General features: G+C 45.8%; 6 protein-coding genes across 6 annotated transcripts; 3 read left to right on the forward strand and 3 right to left on the reverse strand.

Annotated features, from left to right (window-relative positions):
* Positions 1-97: 97 nt before the first annotated feature.
* JR316_0004887 (putative glutamate carboxypeptidase) lies at positions 98-3,353 on the forward strand (the record flags this gene model as incomplete). The annotated part of the gene is made up of 11 exons (XM_047890651.1): positions 98-366; positions 421-880; positions 933-1,019; positions 1,074-1,452; positions 1,511-1,603; positions 1,654-1,761; positions 1,817-1,845; positions 1,897-2,385; positions 2,441-2,550; positions 2,603-3,144; positions 3,205-3,353. The coding sequence occupies 11 exons, from the start codon at positions 98-100 to the stop codon at positions 3,351-3,353; spliced, it is 2,715 nt and encodes a 904-aa protein (XP_047750412.1).
* A 759-nt stretch (positions 3,354-4,112) lies between these two features.
* On the reverse strand, positions 4,113-5,217 carry JR316_0004888 (uncharacterized protein; the record flags this gene model as incomplete). Its single annotated transcript, XM_047890652.1, has 8 exons — positions 4,113-4,240; positions 4,306-4,345; positions 4,410-4,442; positions 4,507-4,560; positions 4,619-4,696; positions 4,772-4,861; positions 4,917-4,977; positions 5,057-5,217. 8 exons carry the CDS (start codon positions 5,215-5,217, stop codon positions 4,113-4,115), a joined length of 645 nt encoding a protein of 214 aa, XP_047750413.1.
* A 237-nt stretch (positions 5,218-5,454) lies between these two features.
* Positions 5,455-7,361, reverse strand: JR316_0004889 (uncharacterized protein; the record flags this gene model as incomplete). The annotated part of the gene is made up of 5 exons (XM_047890653.1): positions 5,455-5,599; positions 5,653-6,479; positions 6,529-6,570; positions 6,624-6,649; positions 6,710-7,361. 5 exons carry the CDS (start codon positions 7,359-7,361, stop codon positions 5,455-5,457), a joined length of 1,692 nt encoding a protein of 563 aa, XP_047750414.1.
* A 1,422-nt stretch (positions 7,362-8,783) lies between these two features.
* JR316_0004890 (uncharacterized protein) lies at positions 8,784-9,515 on the reverse strand (the record flags this gene model as incomplete). Its single annotated transcript, XM_047890654.1, has 2 exons — positions 8,784-9,429; positions 9,478-9,515. The coding sequence occupies 2 exons, from the start codon at positions 9,513-9,515 to the stop codon at positions 8,784-8,786; spliced, it is 684 nt and encodes a 227-aa protein (XP_047750415.1).
* Positions 9,516-9,751: 236 nt separating this feature from the next.
* Positions 9,752-11,311, forward strand: JR316_0004891 (putative GTP cyclohydrolase-2; the record flags this gene model as incomplete). Its single annotated transcript, XM_047890655.1, has 1 exon — positions 9,752-11,311. One exon carries the CDS (start codon positions 9,752-9,754, stop codon positions 11,309-11,311), a length of 1,560 nt encoding a protein of 519 aa, XP_047750416.1.
* Positions 11,312-11,950: 639 nt separating this feature from the next.
* On the forward strand, positions 11,951-13,786 carry JR316_0004892 (putative glucan endo-1,3-beta-glucosidase btgC; the record flags this gene model as incomplete). Its single annotated transcript, XM_047890656.1, has 13 exons — positions 11,951-12,034; positions 12,088-12,340; positions 12,396-12,418; positions 12,471-12,536; positions 12,594-12,766; positions 12,820-12,872; positions 12,926-13,065; positions 13,120-13,233; positions 13,284-13,319; positions 13,369-13,494; positions 13,560-13,580; positions 13,637-13,686; positions 13,741-13,786. 13 exons carry the CDS (start codon positions 11,951-11,953, stop codon positions 13,784-13,786), a joined length of 1,185 nt encoding a protein of 394 aa, XP_047750417.1.
* Between the last annotated feature and the right edge of the window lie 196 nt (positions 13,787-13,982).

The raw sequence follows: 13,982 nt of genomic DNA on the forward strand, positions 1-13,982 counted from the left end.
GTGATTAGTACGTCCGTGTGCTTGCGTAGATACCCGGTTCCGAAGAACAGCGTATATTAGTTATAAAAGTCTGGGGCTTTGACAGGCGTTGACTATTATGGACCTCGAAAAGTACCATATTCCTACCAAGGCGCCAGACCAATTGCTCGATGGAGTGGAACAAAATCCACGTGCCGTCTACAAGTGCAGCCAACGACAACAGCTTCGCAAAGCCTTCGCGCATGGTGCTGGGCTGCTGACCTTGCTCCTACTTGTTGCTGCAGTCACTCATACAGGCCGCTCATTGTATTCTTGGAATCGTCAAGGATCATTGCCTCATCTTCCTCGTCGTCCGTTGTCCCTCAAGGAACGGGAAGAGCTATTCCTGTGGGTCGCACTACTTACTAACTCGAAATTCAGGATAGCTCAGCATCTCCCTAGATCCATTCCTACAGGGGAAAGTGCTCTGGAAGCATCTCGAGCATATGCCACGCATCCTCACCTTGCAGGGAGCTCCGAAGATTTGTTAGATGCTAAAGCCATTTTACACCTTTTCCAGGACGAGTTTGACATTCCAAGATCTCCACATCTTCCGATTTATGATGCTGGTAGTCCATTATCTCGCAATGCGACACTCCTTCTTACAACGTCTGATGCACCAAACAGTCCTAGAGCCTGGATTGATACCTATTACCCCATTATGAATACTGGAGTAGAGCAGGCTCTGGAGATTTTGGATGACAACGGTGACGCAATATGGATCGCTGATTTGGTGGAAGATGGCGACCCGCGTGATGAAGACGCGCATAAGTATAGGGACACGATACCCCCATGGCATGGTTATAGTGCTGATGGCGATGTCACTGGTCAACTTATTTACGCGAATTATGGAGGCAAGGAGGTGAGCCGCAAAGGATTTGTACATAATCTTTTTTATGCTTAGTGCGTCGTAGGATTATGATGAACTGGTTGCTCAAGGTACAAATTTCACGGGAAAAATTATCATTACGCGCTACGGGGTCAACTTCAGGGGAATAAAGGCATTGAGTTTTTATTTGTGTAGCCTTTAATTGCTAACAGCACCAAAAACCCAGATTCAAGGCGCAGAGTTGCTTGGAGCTGCAGGTGTTTTGATATATTCTGACCCACGCGACGACGGGTTTGTCACCACCAAAAATGATTTCCCTCCCTATCCCGCTGGACCTGCACGAAATCCATCTTCTATTCAAAGAGGCAGCGTTCAATTTCTTTCCACGTATCCTGGAGATCCTTCAACACCTGGGTATCCTGCGTATCTCAACGCGAACCGGACTGAAGCAGGAAATATACCTAAAATTCCAAGTTTACCAATTTCGTGGCAAAATGCTCAAAAGCTTCTGGGCGAAATTGACGACTTATATACAGTGGATGCCAGTGGTAAGAAGGTACTGAGCGGAAATGCGAGTAAAAACAACGTTAGGCTTGTCAACCGTGGTGTGTAACTTTCTACGGATGTTGTATTTACCACAATTTAACACATTGTTTCTGTCAGTTGATACAAAGGTGACACCAATTTGGAATGTTATGGCCTCGATTCCCGGTCACATCAAAAATGAAGTGGTCTTAATTGGCTGCCACCGTGACGGTAAGGAGCCGTTTACCCTCTTTTTCGACTAGTACGTTTAAAAAATCTAGCATGGGTGATGGGTGCTGCCGACCCCACAAGTGGCACTGTTTCTCTACACGAAATCATCCGCGCATATGGTGCCTTGTTAAAAAAAGGCTGGAAACCTCTGAGAACAAGTGATTACTTCATCCTTCTGTAAGTCAATCATCTTATGCTAACGAAAACTGTTAGTTGTTATTGCCAGTTGGGATGGAGAAGAGGTTTGTATTATTTAATCTGCGCATCGAATACCTTTCACATTTTTATCTTAGTACGGTCTTGTCGGCAGCGTAGAATGGGGCGAAGATTTTGGGTCGTGGATTTCGGACCACGTCGTCGCTTACCTGAACGTGGATGTATCTGTTGCAGGCTCTCAATTTGTGGTTTTTGGCTCCCCTTCTCTTGCTCATCTTATTAAGAAAACTGCCAACGATGTCCCCCATCCAACTGAATCTGGGAAAACACTTTGGGATGCCTTGGACGACGAGGGACCATATAATTTCCAAGCTGCCAATTTAACTATCGATCCGGATTACTTGGAACTCCATACTTCGGAGCAAGTCTCTCGTAGAGCTGCTAAAACACGCGTCATGCCACTAGGAAGTGGTAGTGACTTTACTGTGTTTCTGCAAAGACTGGGAATTGCTAGTTCTGAGCAAAGCTTTGCTCCGACCCTCAATGATGCTGTATACCATTATCACTCCATCTATGACTCTCAGTCATGGCAAGAAAGATACGGAGACCCAGGCTTCCATCGCCATGTGCGTGTTCTCCGGTTCAAAGTTTTGCACAGAGCGTTCTCATTATTTTTAAAAGGCTGCCGTTGCAAAACATCTTGGGCTGCTTGGCTTGCGGCTCACTGACTCCATAGTACTCCCGATTAATACGACTCAATATGCACTAGAGCTACATGAATATCTTGACATGTGAGTACATGAAAAGGCTAAGTATTTAGTTTTACTGAAATTTAGTATTTAGAGTGGAGAAACTGCTACCCACCCTAGGAGAAAAAATGCATGAAGTCGACTTTACTTCTTTGCGTCAATCTATTCAACAAGTCCAGGAAGCGAGCCACCAACTCGACGAAGAGAAGGCTGACGCTGAAGAAGATTTCAAACGACTCTTGAAGCGAATGCCGTTCCCAGGCCGCAGAGGAGCAAGGTGCACAAGGCGACGAACTAGTTTTGTTCGTCGCATCGCTGACTGGGTGAAGAGTATATTTGGTGTTCCTCCTCCGACTGATACCGAACTTCAGTTGCTGAGTCTGCGCCACGCAAATTCATGGGAAGAGTACCTTGAGTACGCCACGGATGCCAATGGGGAGATTTCCGAATCTTTTGAAGCACTGTTAGGAGGGCATGGTTTGCCATTCCCCATTCACGAATTTATCAAGGCCGCAAAACGTGTCGCTAGGTCCAACAAAGCTTTGAAGGCATTTGAGCTCGGATTTATATCTGAGAATGGGATTAAGAATAGACAATGGTACAAGCACCTTGGTGTGGCTCCGGGCAAATGGCTTGGTATGCTTTTTTGTTGCTAATCCGCTTCGAAAATAGTCATTAATGGTTGATTGTTCATAGGTTATGGCGCAACCACGCTTCCAGCCTTGACCGAAGCCATTGTTGAGGAAAAGAACACAACTCTTATTCAGTACGAAGCCAGACGCCTAGAGAACTTGTTGATCAAATTAGCATCCACCATCAAGCCGGAAGCCAACTATGGATCCTAATTAATCCTTTTTCATTGAAACAATGTACCGTTCAAACTTTTGGCACAAACTAAACTGTGCAATGCAAACTCCTCAAATTTTGAAAACATGTCGAATAAAAAATATCTAAATTTTGCTGTTTCAACATTCAAACACAAATCATCATGTCATGTTATGTTCCCCTAGCCACGTGATATATGCCCGTTGAAGGTACGTTCATTCCCGAGAAAATCCTATGACGGAACCTTCCAGTTTCTTGAGCATCCATAGATGGTGTATTCACCTGGACGCTTGAAACAAAAGGAAGGTCAGCGTCCATTTCTTCATTTGGTAAAGGTTGGCTTGTATGAGAAGCGACCAAGGCCGAGGAACCAGGAATCTTGAATGGGAATTTAGATAATTGATCGAACACAAATATGATGCTTACCCCGAAATCGGATTCCTTTCTTTCACTTGGAGGCCGCAAAGTAGCTTGTTCCCACTCCCAGTTACTAAGAGATGTTCGACCGCCAAGTTCGTGACCTTGTATGTCAGATCGCAACTTGGCTCGGGAGTTCAGAGTGCGTAGCATTCCGAAGGTGTAAAATTTTCCCGTCAATAAGACGAAAAAAAGAACAAGGTGATCGTCAGTACGCTAATAAGACATGTCGGTCAATAAGAAGGACTGGTTCTAGAGATGACTGTACCGGTCTGCCATGGTATAGTCCCACTGCAACAACCATGCAAATGGAAGGGAGTATGGCGGATTCCCATGTTATGTGTATAACCTTTATTACTATTTTATCCACTTCGCGTAGCCCAGTTTTGGATTGCCAAAGTGATATCATTACTGCCTTTTTCTTTAGAATTGTCTGTATATTCCTTGCTATCGGAAAGCTTACATAGTAATGACACCGCGATTTCTAGGACTATGGTAGAATGCAGTTTATCATTATTTGCTAGATGTAAGATCGACAGGTTGATTGAGACTTACCTAAAGATCCAAAAATCCAAACCGAAAATGCAACTATCGTCTAGAACGTTGGGTTCAGACTTTGGGTTCCGTTTAAAAAGGCCGCTCAGAAACTGAAGGCTCACAGAGGGCAACAAAAAACGACTAGCTGTCAATGTCTGTATGGTCAACAAAAGTTAATTAGATAATTAATTGGCATTGAAAATTTGCAATGAAACAGACATCATCTGTTCCTTCCAATTCCAGAGAGCGAAATGCAATACCCATTGCAATGGCCTAGAAATGGGGGATCATCAGCGTTGGTGTCCCCTGTCTCAAGCTGGGACGCACTAACCAGGTACAAATTAGCAGCCATTATAAACATTGAAAGGACCGATAACGGTCCAATCACCCAGATTTTCATTCCCATCATCTGAAAGACCATTAAATTGATGCCATGTATTGACGAAAGGTGATCATTTGACTGTTTTGAAAGGAATTTGCTTACCTTCCAGCAGCGTTTGATGTAAAAGCCTTCACATAACCAACAAATGCAACCATTCAGAAACAAATCTGACCATTCTATTCGACTAGTCGACTGCCGTATAAGACATTATTGGCTATCGTTATATGGAGGTAGAACACTGGCTCACCCAACGTTGATTTAAAATAAGCGTTCGCCATGCCTTGTAGTCTTCCAGCATCGTCTGGAGACTGCAGGACGAGATAAGTCATGCCCATCAAATCGGAAGACTGAAAATTCTGCACCCACATAGACAGAGATATTACACACAGTACAAAAGTACGTTTTCTCCAAGAATCGTCGCGGTAGTCTAATAGATATTTGAATGCTTGATTGACAATGGTTCCCAGAAGAAACGACTGAAGTAAGCCATCCAGCAGTATCGGACCAGGCAAGTCTTCGACTGGTTTTCCCGGGATAGTATTGTTCATTGTCAAGGGGAAGAAATATGTCAGCCAAATAAAATATGCATTCGCTGTATTCCATTTCCGGCGGCTGACCAGCCTAAGAATTGATATAACAAGATATTAAACGAGCAGCCCATCGATAGTTGAAATTCCGATGGGGTGATTTATTCATGAAGGACCCCAAGACAATAAGACCAGAGGTTATGAGGATAGATATCCCATGGCAATGCAACTTACAGACCGAGACCTATTGTTCAGTTTTCATTCCTGCCCTTCAACTTCAGGCTGTCGAATATGATCCCATGCACGCTTGTGCTCAGCAACAGCGTGTGCTACCAGCTCCTCATCAGTCGCATTGATAAAAGTGGGCGGAGCGTTTGATTGTATATTCCTTTGGTACCGGTGTCTGTATTTGTGACATTTAGAAAACCCCAACAACTTGAAGAACAGATTACTGACAAGCAAAGTTTACAATTCACTCGACCGTTTTCGTCTGGTTCACCGAATAGATCCTCCAGACAAATTTGCAGTAGTCGAAGCCCATCTGGGCCAACATCTGACTCCTGTTCAACTTCTTCCTCGTCCACCCCGGAAGAAGCATCAACTTGCATCACAAACGCCTGATTTTGTATCTCTGATGGGGGGTCTGCGACCTCGGATGTACTTTGATCTATAGATGAGTTCGGATTGATGGGAGCGGAAGAAGTACTGAGGTCCACCTGCTCGACGGAGGAAGATGACGTATTCAGATCTTGTTGTAAATTTTGACTGGAAGTGGTTTTTTCTTCCTGTATATTGTGATTTGAAAAAACTTGCTGATTCGGAGTGACTGTACTAGGTAAAGCCTGGGATGTGATGACCATAGAATGAACTGGCTGATTCAGTGACATGTCTGGCTGGCTAATATGTGTATCTTGAGGTGCGATTGTACTGGCCACTGGCTGTACAGTTTCTTCTGTCAGAGGGGCAGGCGGGGCAGAAGGAGTGGAGACTAGGGCAGCGAATTGAGATTGTTGAGCGAGATTGTGAGATACCTTTATAGGTGTTGGTGGTGTTGCTGTACCACGAGACGACTGAATAGATGACACTGTCGTTGCAGAATTTGAAAGTTGTTCTTCCGAGGCATAGGGAACCGCGGAGGGACTCCGCCGCTCGTCATGAACGCAGGGGTTGGGGCCCCAGTTATGATATGTGATTGGCAAAGATGACCGTCTTGTATTTTGTTGTACATGTGTACCTGAAGGCGTTATGCTGTTGGAGGAAGAGTTTGGTTGTGCATACGGTTGCTAACGAATATATTAGGCGTTATATGCGATTCAAAAATGTGGCACCGACCTGTTGTCTCTGGATTGCAGGATCGCTTCCTTGAACATGTATCTGGGTTCATCATTAAGGGATTTAATGCAAGTATGGTTATGAAAGACTCATACCTGTTGATATGGATACATAGCAGGGCCTTCCAAGGGACCAAATGTCAGCGTATAGGTGATTTTATGGGGTGACTAAACGTACTCACTAACTAGATTCAAGGACGATCTGCGAGAGCTTGGATTTGAACGCGACTGTTGTCTGTTTTGAAAGACTGCAGCCTGAGTTTGCATGAGTGGGTTTCTTTGCTCTGTATGAGTATTGTATTGAGGAAGGGGAGCCGAGCCTAGAGACGACGAGAATGGATACTGTCCTTGTGATGGCATAGCATGTTGATTTTGGATATGGGCTAGAGGCGCTATAGAGTGTTGGATGTTGTAGGATGTAGGTATTGTTTGATGACGTCCCGAATCATGCTGCAGCGCTGGCTGGGGCGGTTGTCCATGCTGAATAAATCCTTGAAGTTGCTCCGAAAGCCTGCGATTTTCCTCACGAATGGACATGTAGGAATTTCGCATCATTCTCTGACTCTCAACTAACTTTGCGTACTCGGTCTGAAGTGTATCAGGTACTTCAACGAGCAACCGAATGCGTTCATTTTCGGCCTGCAGCCGTCGAACTTCTGATTCCAAATCGCTAATTCGTTGGAACTGAGCAGACTCGGGGAGCTTTGTCATAGAAATAGTAGCATTCAGTGATTTGACTGTGTTCACCAGACGTTGGTTGTCTTCGAAAAGTTTAAGATTTTCGTCTCGCCATGCTTTGTTTTGGATTTCCAGTTCCTTGATTTTCATCGGCATCGTAGGATGATATCCAAGTTCAGACAGACATCCATTAGCTGTATTAGCTAGTATTTCAACTACACGTTGACGCGTGGCAGAAGAACGAGGCTCAGAATTTGGGTTTAGTTGTGGTTGTGGTTGCTCGCCACCTTGGCGCCTGTAAACGCCCAAAAAATAGGTCCAGCCATGGTCACAGCACGTTCATGACGAGTAGATGTATGTTACCCACTTTCTTTTTTCTCCTTGTTGGTTGAGATTTACGTTGGAAGCGGATGCCTGTGAACGTGTATTCATGGGTGCTCACTGCAGCATGTAAAGTGGGCGCGACGAACGTTTGGTCACACTGCGCTGACAGGACTGCCTAATTTGTCTCTTCCACTGGTAAGATGCCGAAATGAATCTTTTTTTCTCCTTCGTTATGATACAATCCACATTTCCCAAATTTCTGTGTTTTCCTGAAAAATAACATCTCTGCGCCCCTCTGAGACCCAGTTCCAACCAAAGACGAAAAAATGAAAAAAATGGGAGGAAACCTAGGCTTCAGCGGCTGGTTTTCACGGAAATTCAAATGACTCAAATTAGACCTGAGGACCTGAGGACGCTTAGTAGACGAGATGGCCAAAAAAGACCGTAAAGGAATAATGAGATTATGAAAAAGATAAAATACCCCATACTCTTTCTGAAGAGGAGATACTATAGTCGAGACACGATTCGTGATTTTATTCTGTATTTATTAGTATAAGTACGTACAGTTCGCAAATGACAGAGACAGATACGTCGTTCTGTGAGATGTTCGCAACTATGACAACAATATTGTCTGTTTGTTGGATTGAAAACATGCTACCTACTTATCTTCAGTAAGTGGGTGCGATTCACATGTATCATTCCGCACAAACCCAGTGCAGTAACGAGAGCAACCCAACCAAGGGAACGACCCGCCTCATTTGCTTTCTTTAAGGTTACAAAACGCTAAAAAAAGGGTGTGTCAAGCTTTATTTTCGGGAATCAACGACGGTGAGATATTTCAACGGCAGAAAATAGATAAACACACGTATCTAGGATGATGGTAAGGGAACATCTTAAATACAGCGTTGCTGTTCAATCTGATAGGTTCGACCTCTGATGAGATGATTTTGATATTGTTACATGCAGGAAATGGAGTGAATGAGCGGGTAACAAAGAACAGTCCTTGGATCTAACCATCTCTCACAAAATATTTATGCAACAACCAAGTCCCAGATATGCTGTGAAATAGTAAAGATAGAGGGACCTCGGGAAAATATGACCCTGCAATGGGAAAGAACGATGGGAAGGTAACCCACACGAGGGAGAAGAGGCCGGAGGTACCTTTCCGTACTGTATATGTCGTAGACGGCCATATTGGCCGTCGAGGCCGGAAGCATAATGCGTTGTCGACTAATAAAAAGACCAGGCATATTTCTACCCACTTGGCGCTGGAGGTATCAGATTCGGAGGTGTTCGCACAGCAACTGTGGATACGGGCAGCACGATTTGGGACATGGGGGGTGAAGGGGGCGGACTATGAGTGCCGACTGCGGAATAGACTCCCCGAGACGCTAATGGTCCACCTGAAGTCAGGTCATCGTAGGATGGAGGACGGGGAAAGTACGGGGGAGCAGGCTCGCGCAGCGACGGACGCCGCAGAAGGTGCGGGTTGCGCTCAAGCTCTTCAAGCTCCCTTTGGAGATGGTGCCGCTGCAAAATATCTGCGATTCTATCGCGATGAGGAGTTCTCTTGTAATTGTAATAACAACGAATGAGACTGAGAAGGACGCCAGCCAATGCAAGTCCTCCAATTACTTCAAACGCAATCAGGATAGGTTTATGTTTTGGACGCGGGGGAAGGGGAGTCGATGTAGGTGGCGGCGGCCTGGGACGGCCTGAATGGCCGGGAAAAGAAAGAGGCCTGGTATTTGAAGGAATGATATGAGACTGAGAGCCAGAATGACTTAGATGGAGAGTATTGTGGGACGAGGAATGCCTGAAAGAGGTTGGGAAATGAGTAGGATGTGCCAACGAAGATGATGAAGTAGCAGTAATAGGCGACTGCGGAACTGCGCGAACACTAGGCCGAGAAATGAGTGCAGAACGCAGAAAAACAGACCGAGCTTACAATGTAAGAAATAAAAAGAGAAAAGCTATGGCAAACATCCTGAATACAATACGGGCTATGGTTCCATGGTGGTAGTAAAGACGAAGCAGAGTGCTGCTGATTGGGATATAATAATAGCACAGCCAATTGATTGATCAGGGAGATGACCGTTAATGCTTAGTCAGCAGATCGTCGGTCATTCGGCATGTGAATAAGCGACTGATTAACACCCACTCTCATATTTATTCTTCTACTCCGTTCCATCCCATCCACTTCCCACCTTGCCTCTTCTTCAATGCCTCTTCCACACCACTCTTCTTCTCGCAGCGACGCTGCTCTCTTGGATATTCTCACTGGCCCTGCACCCCAGGCCGCAAAGTCCGCGTTTGCTCGTCGGGATGCTGCTCTCGACCCCCTGTTAATCGCTGCTGCTGCTGCTTCCGGTCCTCATGTAACCAGAAATCACTACCACCACGATTTTTTCCCTGGCGTCATGCTTCCTCAGGCTGAGGGCGCTTGGGACTGGACCAAGTATACCGGGGAGGATTCTTCCGCAAAGGGTGCTCGCAAACATCTGGCGTATGTGAGTCGTCAGGCTCCTCGCAGGCAGCGTTTGGGGCTGGCGGAGGAGGGTAAAGAAAATGATCACCCACGTGAGATTGAACCGCTCAAGTCGGCAGACAATCTCCCACCCGCATCCAAGAAACGTCGTCCTTCCCTCGCCTCTTCCACCACTCCAATTAACACCGATGTCAAGGCTCGGCCAAAGGCGCAATCTCACTCTGATTTTATCCCTCATTCTAATTCAATCCCTCAGTCATTACCTCCCGTAGAAGTTAAATGTATGGCTCGCACTCGTATACCCACACCTCACGGGCCCGCTTTCTTGCATCTATACCACAACAATCGCGATAGCAAAGAGCATCTTGCAGTCGTCATAGACCCAGCCCAACTTTCTGATTCTTCCGGACTATCCTCTGCCGCCACTCCCATCCGCTCACGGTCATTGGATGCAGTTTGGAGTGAGAATGAGACGGAAATGGACCGCATCATTCGCGGCGCCTACGTTGGTCGTTTGTCCTCGACTTCGAAACACGCTTCTGATCCAACGCTACAAACAACGAGTTCAAGCGCTCTGAAAGACGCCGTACCACCTCCCATCATTCGAATACACTCTGAATGTTTCACTGGGGAGACCATAGGAAGCATGCGGTGTGATTGTGGCGAGCAACTTGATGAGGCAATTCGACAGATATCATTACCCATTGTCCTTCCGCCTACTCCACAACATCCAAGTGAAATTACTATTCCTGGGCGCGGGGCAATTATCTACCTTCGCCAAGAAGGTCGTGGAATTGGTCTTTTATCCAAAATTCGGGCCTACAATCTCCAAGACATGGGACACGACACCGTCACAGCTAATCTCATGCTCGGCCATAAAGCGGACGAACGAGGATACGAAATAGCAGCTGCCATCCTCCGCGATCTCAATTTGGGGACAGGCTCTCCGAACTCAGTATCAGAAGGAGTCAGAGTTTTGACGAACAACCCAGACAAAGTGGAGGCACTACAAAAGGAGGGAATACAAGTGGCGGAGAGAGTGCCTATGATCCCCCGTAGCTGGCAGCACCGAAAAGCAGTCGCGGACGCAAGCCACATGTCTGAAGACACAGACACACGTCTAGCTGATGGTCGCCGTGGTCCAACGGACGACGAAAAGCAGGCCATGGCCGACCTTGGCTCAAAAACTGTGTACGGGGACGATTTGGACAAGTATCTGAGAACCAAAATCCTCCGCATGGGGCATATGCTACCGCTATGGATGGAAGAACCTGACGTAACTACAATTTATTGACATGTACGAGATCATCTTTAACGCATTTACCACTTGTTTACATTTGTACTACCTTAATTTTCACATGTAATGAAAATCTGGGAGCCTACTATACATTTTACTCTAAAAATAATCGTTTTTTTTAAAAATACGTGGCAGTGCTCGATAATGGTCCAGATTACCAAGATTAATTACCCTTCCTTTAGTTTGAACTTCACGGTTTCAAACGAGAGAGTTTTCAAGCGATTTGTAGTACGCCTACTGAGAACTTGGATCCGTCTAGGCAAGCTCGGCTAATGCTTGTAGCACATCCTTGTGGGCAAACAGGGAGGCGGTTTACTTATTATGAACCTCCTATTAGCGCCCGTAGAAAAGCTTCATGAAAAGTATCAATGAAACCTTGCATACAAGATTCGAGGCTGCGTTACCCGCATGTCTAGAAAACGGAATGCAAAGTGGATTTTGTAGTCTATGTAGACTTGTAATGCACATGGCAAGACGCCAAGAGATCTCATTGTCTTGTGAATCCGTTCACAACCATGTATGACCAACTTGGAGTTCGTAGCCAGGCCACGAGTGTGCCATCAAACCCCTCTCTCTTTTTCCCTCTTCCCTTTTGCATCGTCATTTTCTTCTCCTTCCACTCCTTTTCCAAGCATCATGTCTGACACCAATTATCAGTCGCTTGAGAAGACTGGTGCTTTTGAGCGGCCAGAGAAACGGTCAAAGCGCTCAAAAATCATTGTGTGTAGTGTACATTTCGTACTTTTGACTTCAACACTAACACTACACTACAGATAATCGCCTCTGTAGTTGGTTTCCTCGTCCTCGTCGCTGCTGGAATTGCTGTTGGAGTCATCGTCTCAAATAACAACAAAGAGAAATCGACGGGAACCACCAACAGTGGCACCGGAACCAAGAGTGGCACCAACGCCAATTCTGCTGACCCCAGTGTGTTTAAGAAAGATTCAAGGCTTCACCGGTCATTGTACGGCTTGGCTTACACGCCGGAGGGATCATTGCCGGATTATGGCTGCAGCAGCACTTTGGGTATGTTTCAGCCCACTTTTCTGATTTTACTACCGTCACTGAGACCTTCCGCCAGAGCAAGTCATTCTCGATGTTCAAGTATGCAAAGGGTGCCCGCGTTTCTTGAATTAAAACTCATTTTATGTTGCAGTTGATGTCTCAGCTCACCCCTCGCATTCGTCTTTATGGTGCTGATTGTAACCAAACTGCCCTTGTGGTATGAGTCATCCGCCTTTGCATGTACCTCATTGACTGAAATATCATGTATCGACAGCTGGAGGCCATTCGACAGACCAAAGTAGACCTACAAGTGTACCTAGGGAACTATGTTGTCGATGGTGACCCGGGCGCTTACGAACGGCAGCGCGATGTCCTCAAACAGGCCCTTATGACTTATGGGAGCGACAACATTGCAGGACTCACGGTCGGTAATGAGTTCATGTTGAAGTATGCCTCTTTCGAGTTTGGAAAGGATGGTGACTGATGTACCTGGTTCTTAGCTATGTGACTGCTCACAAAATCGAGGATGTCAATAGCCCCGAAGCGGATATCGGTACTGTATTTTCTTTTTTTGCTTGGGATTAATTTATCAAATGTTATCTACAGGTGCACAGGTTCTTATTGACAATATCGCTGATACAAGAGCGATGCTCGCTTCACTGAATTTGCCCAAGGCCATTCCGGTTGGGAACTCAGATGCTGGAAGCTACTTCAGCACCAAGGTCCTGGAGAAAGTTGAATACGGGGTAATTTTTATCACCTCCACTCTAATTTTCCGCCCCTGACAGATTTGACTACAGTTATCCAACGTCCACGCATGGTTTGCAAATACCACAATCGAGGAAGCCACACCTTGGGTCAGAAACTTTTTCCTAGAAACAAACATCCAACCCGCCTCTCTTTTACCCAATAGAGTGAGGAAAATGTTACCTGTCACTTAGCCACGCTGATTCGCTTTCCCCAGCCAACAATGTTCCTTGCCGAGACTGGTTGGCCAACTGTACGTCATTTGAACTTAACCAGAAGCTTTAATTGAAATGCATGTCCAGGGATCGAAAGATGCCGGAAACGCAAACAATGGTTTTGCCGATGCATCTACTGCCAATCTCCAAAAGTTCCTCGACGATTTTGTCTGCCAGGCGAACGCTGATGGTCTCCCTTACTTTTTCTTTGAGGTGAGCTCGCCTGCAGGGTGTACTATTAACTAATGCAATGCTAACACCGATCTGACCCCGTGTAGTACTTCGATGAAGAGTGGAAAGTAAGTAATCTCTTTTTGCTAGCCCTGACTTCTCATGCTAACATGGCCTGTCTCAGGACGCGAAATATGGAGGCGTTGAAGGCTACTGGGGATTGTTCAATAAAGAGTATGTTCATCATTTGTTATCAATATGAATCATTTGCTTATTTTGTCTGCACAGCCGAACCCTCAAAGACGTCAAAATTCCTACCTGTTTATCGCCGTGATCGTCTTTATTCTTGCCAATTCGCCTTCACGAACTTTTACGAACTCTGTCGCATATTTCACTTCGCCCAACTGTGGCATTGCTTGGTTCCGCCAGTAGTTTAATTGTCTACTCAGATACCTATCCGCTCGTTACCCGTACTTTATACACTTGTATACGTACCATTGGACATTTCCCACATGCCTATTTGCTTTTCA

Source organism: Psilocybe cubensis, chromosome 4 (genome assembly GCF_017499595.1).
Source record: "Psilocybe cubensis strain MGC-MH-2018 chromosome 4, whole genome shotgun sequence".
NCBI lineage: Eukaryota > Fungi > Basidiomycota > Agaricomycetes > Agaricales > Agrocybaceae > Psilocybe > Psilocybe cubensis.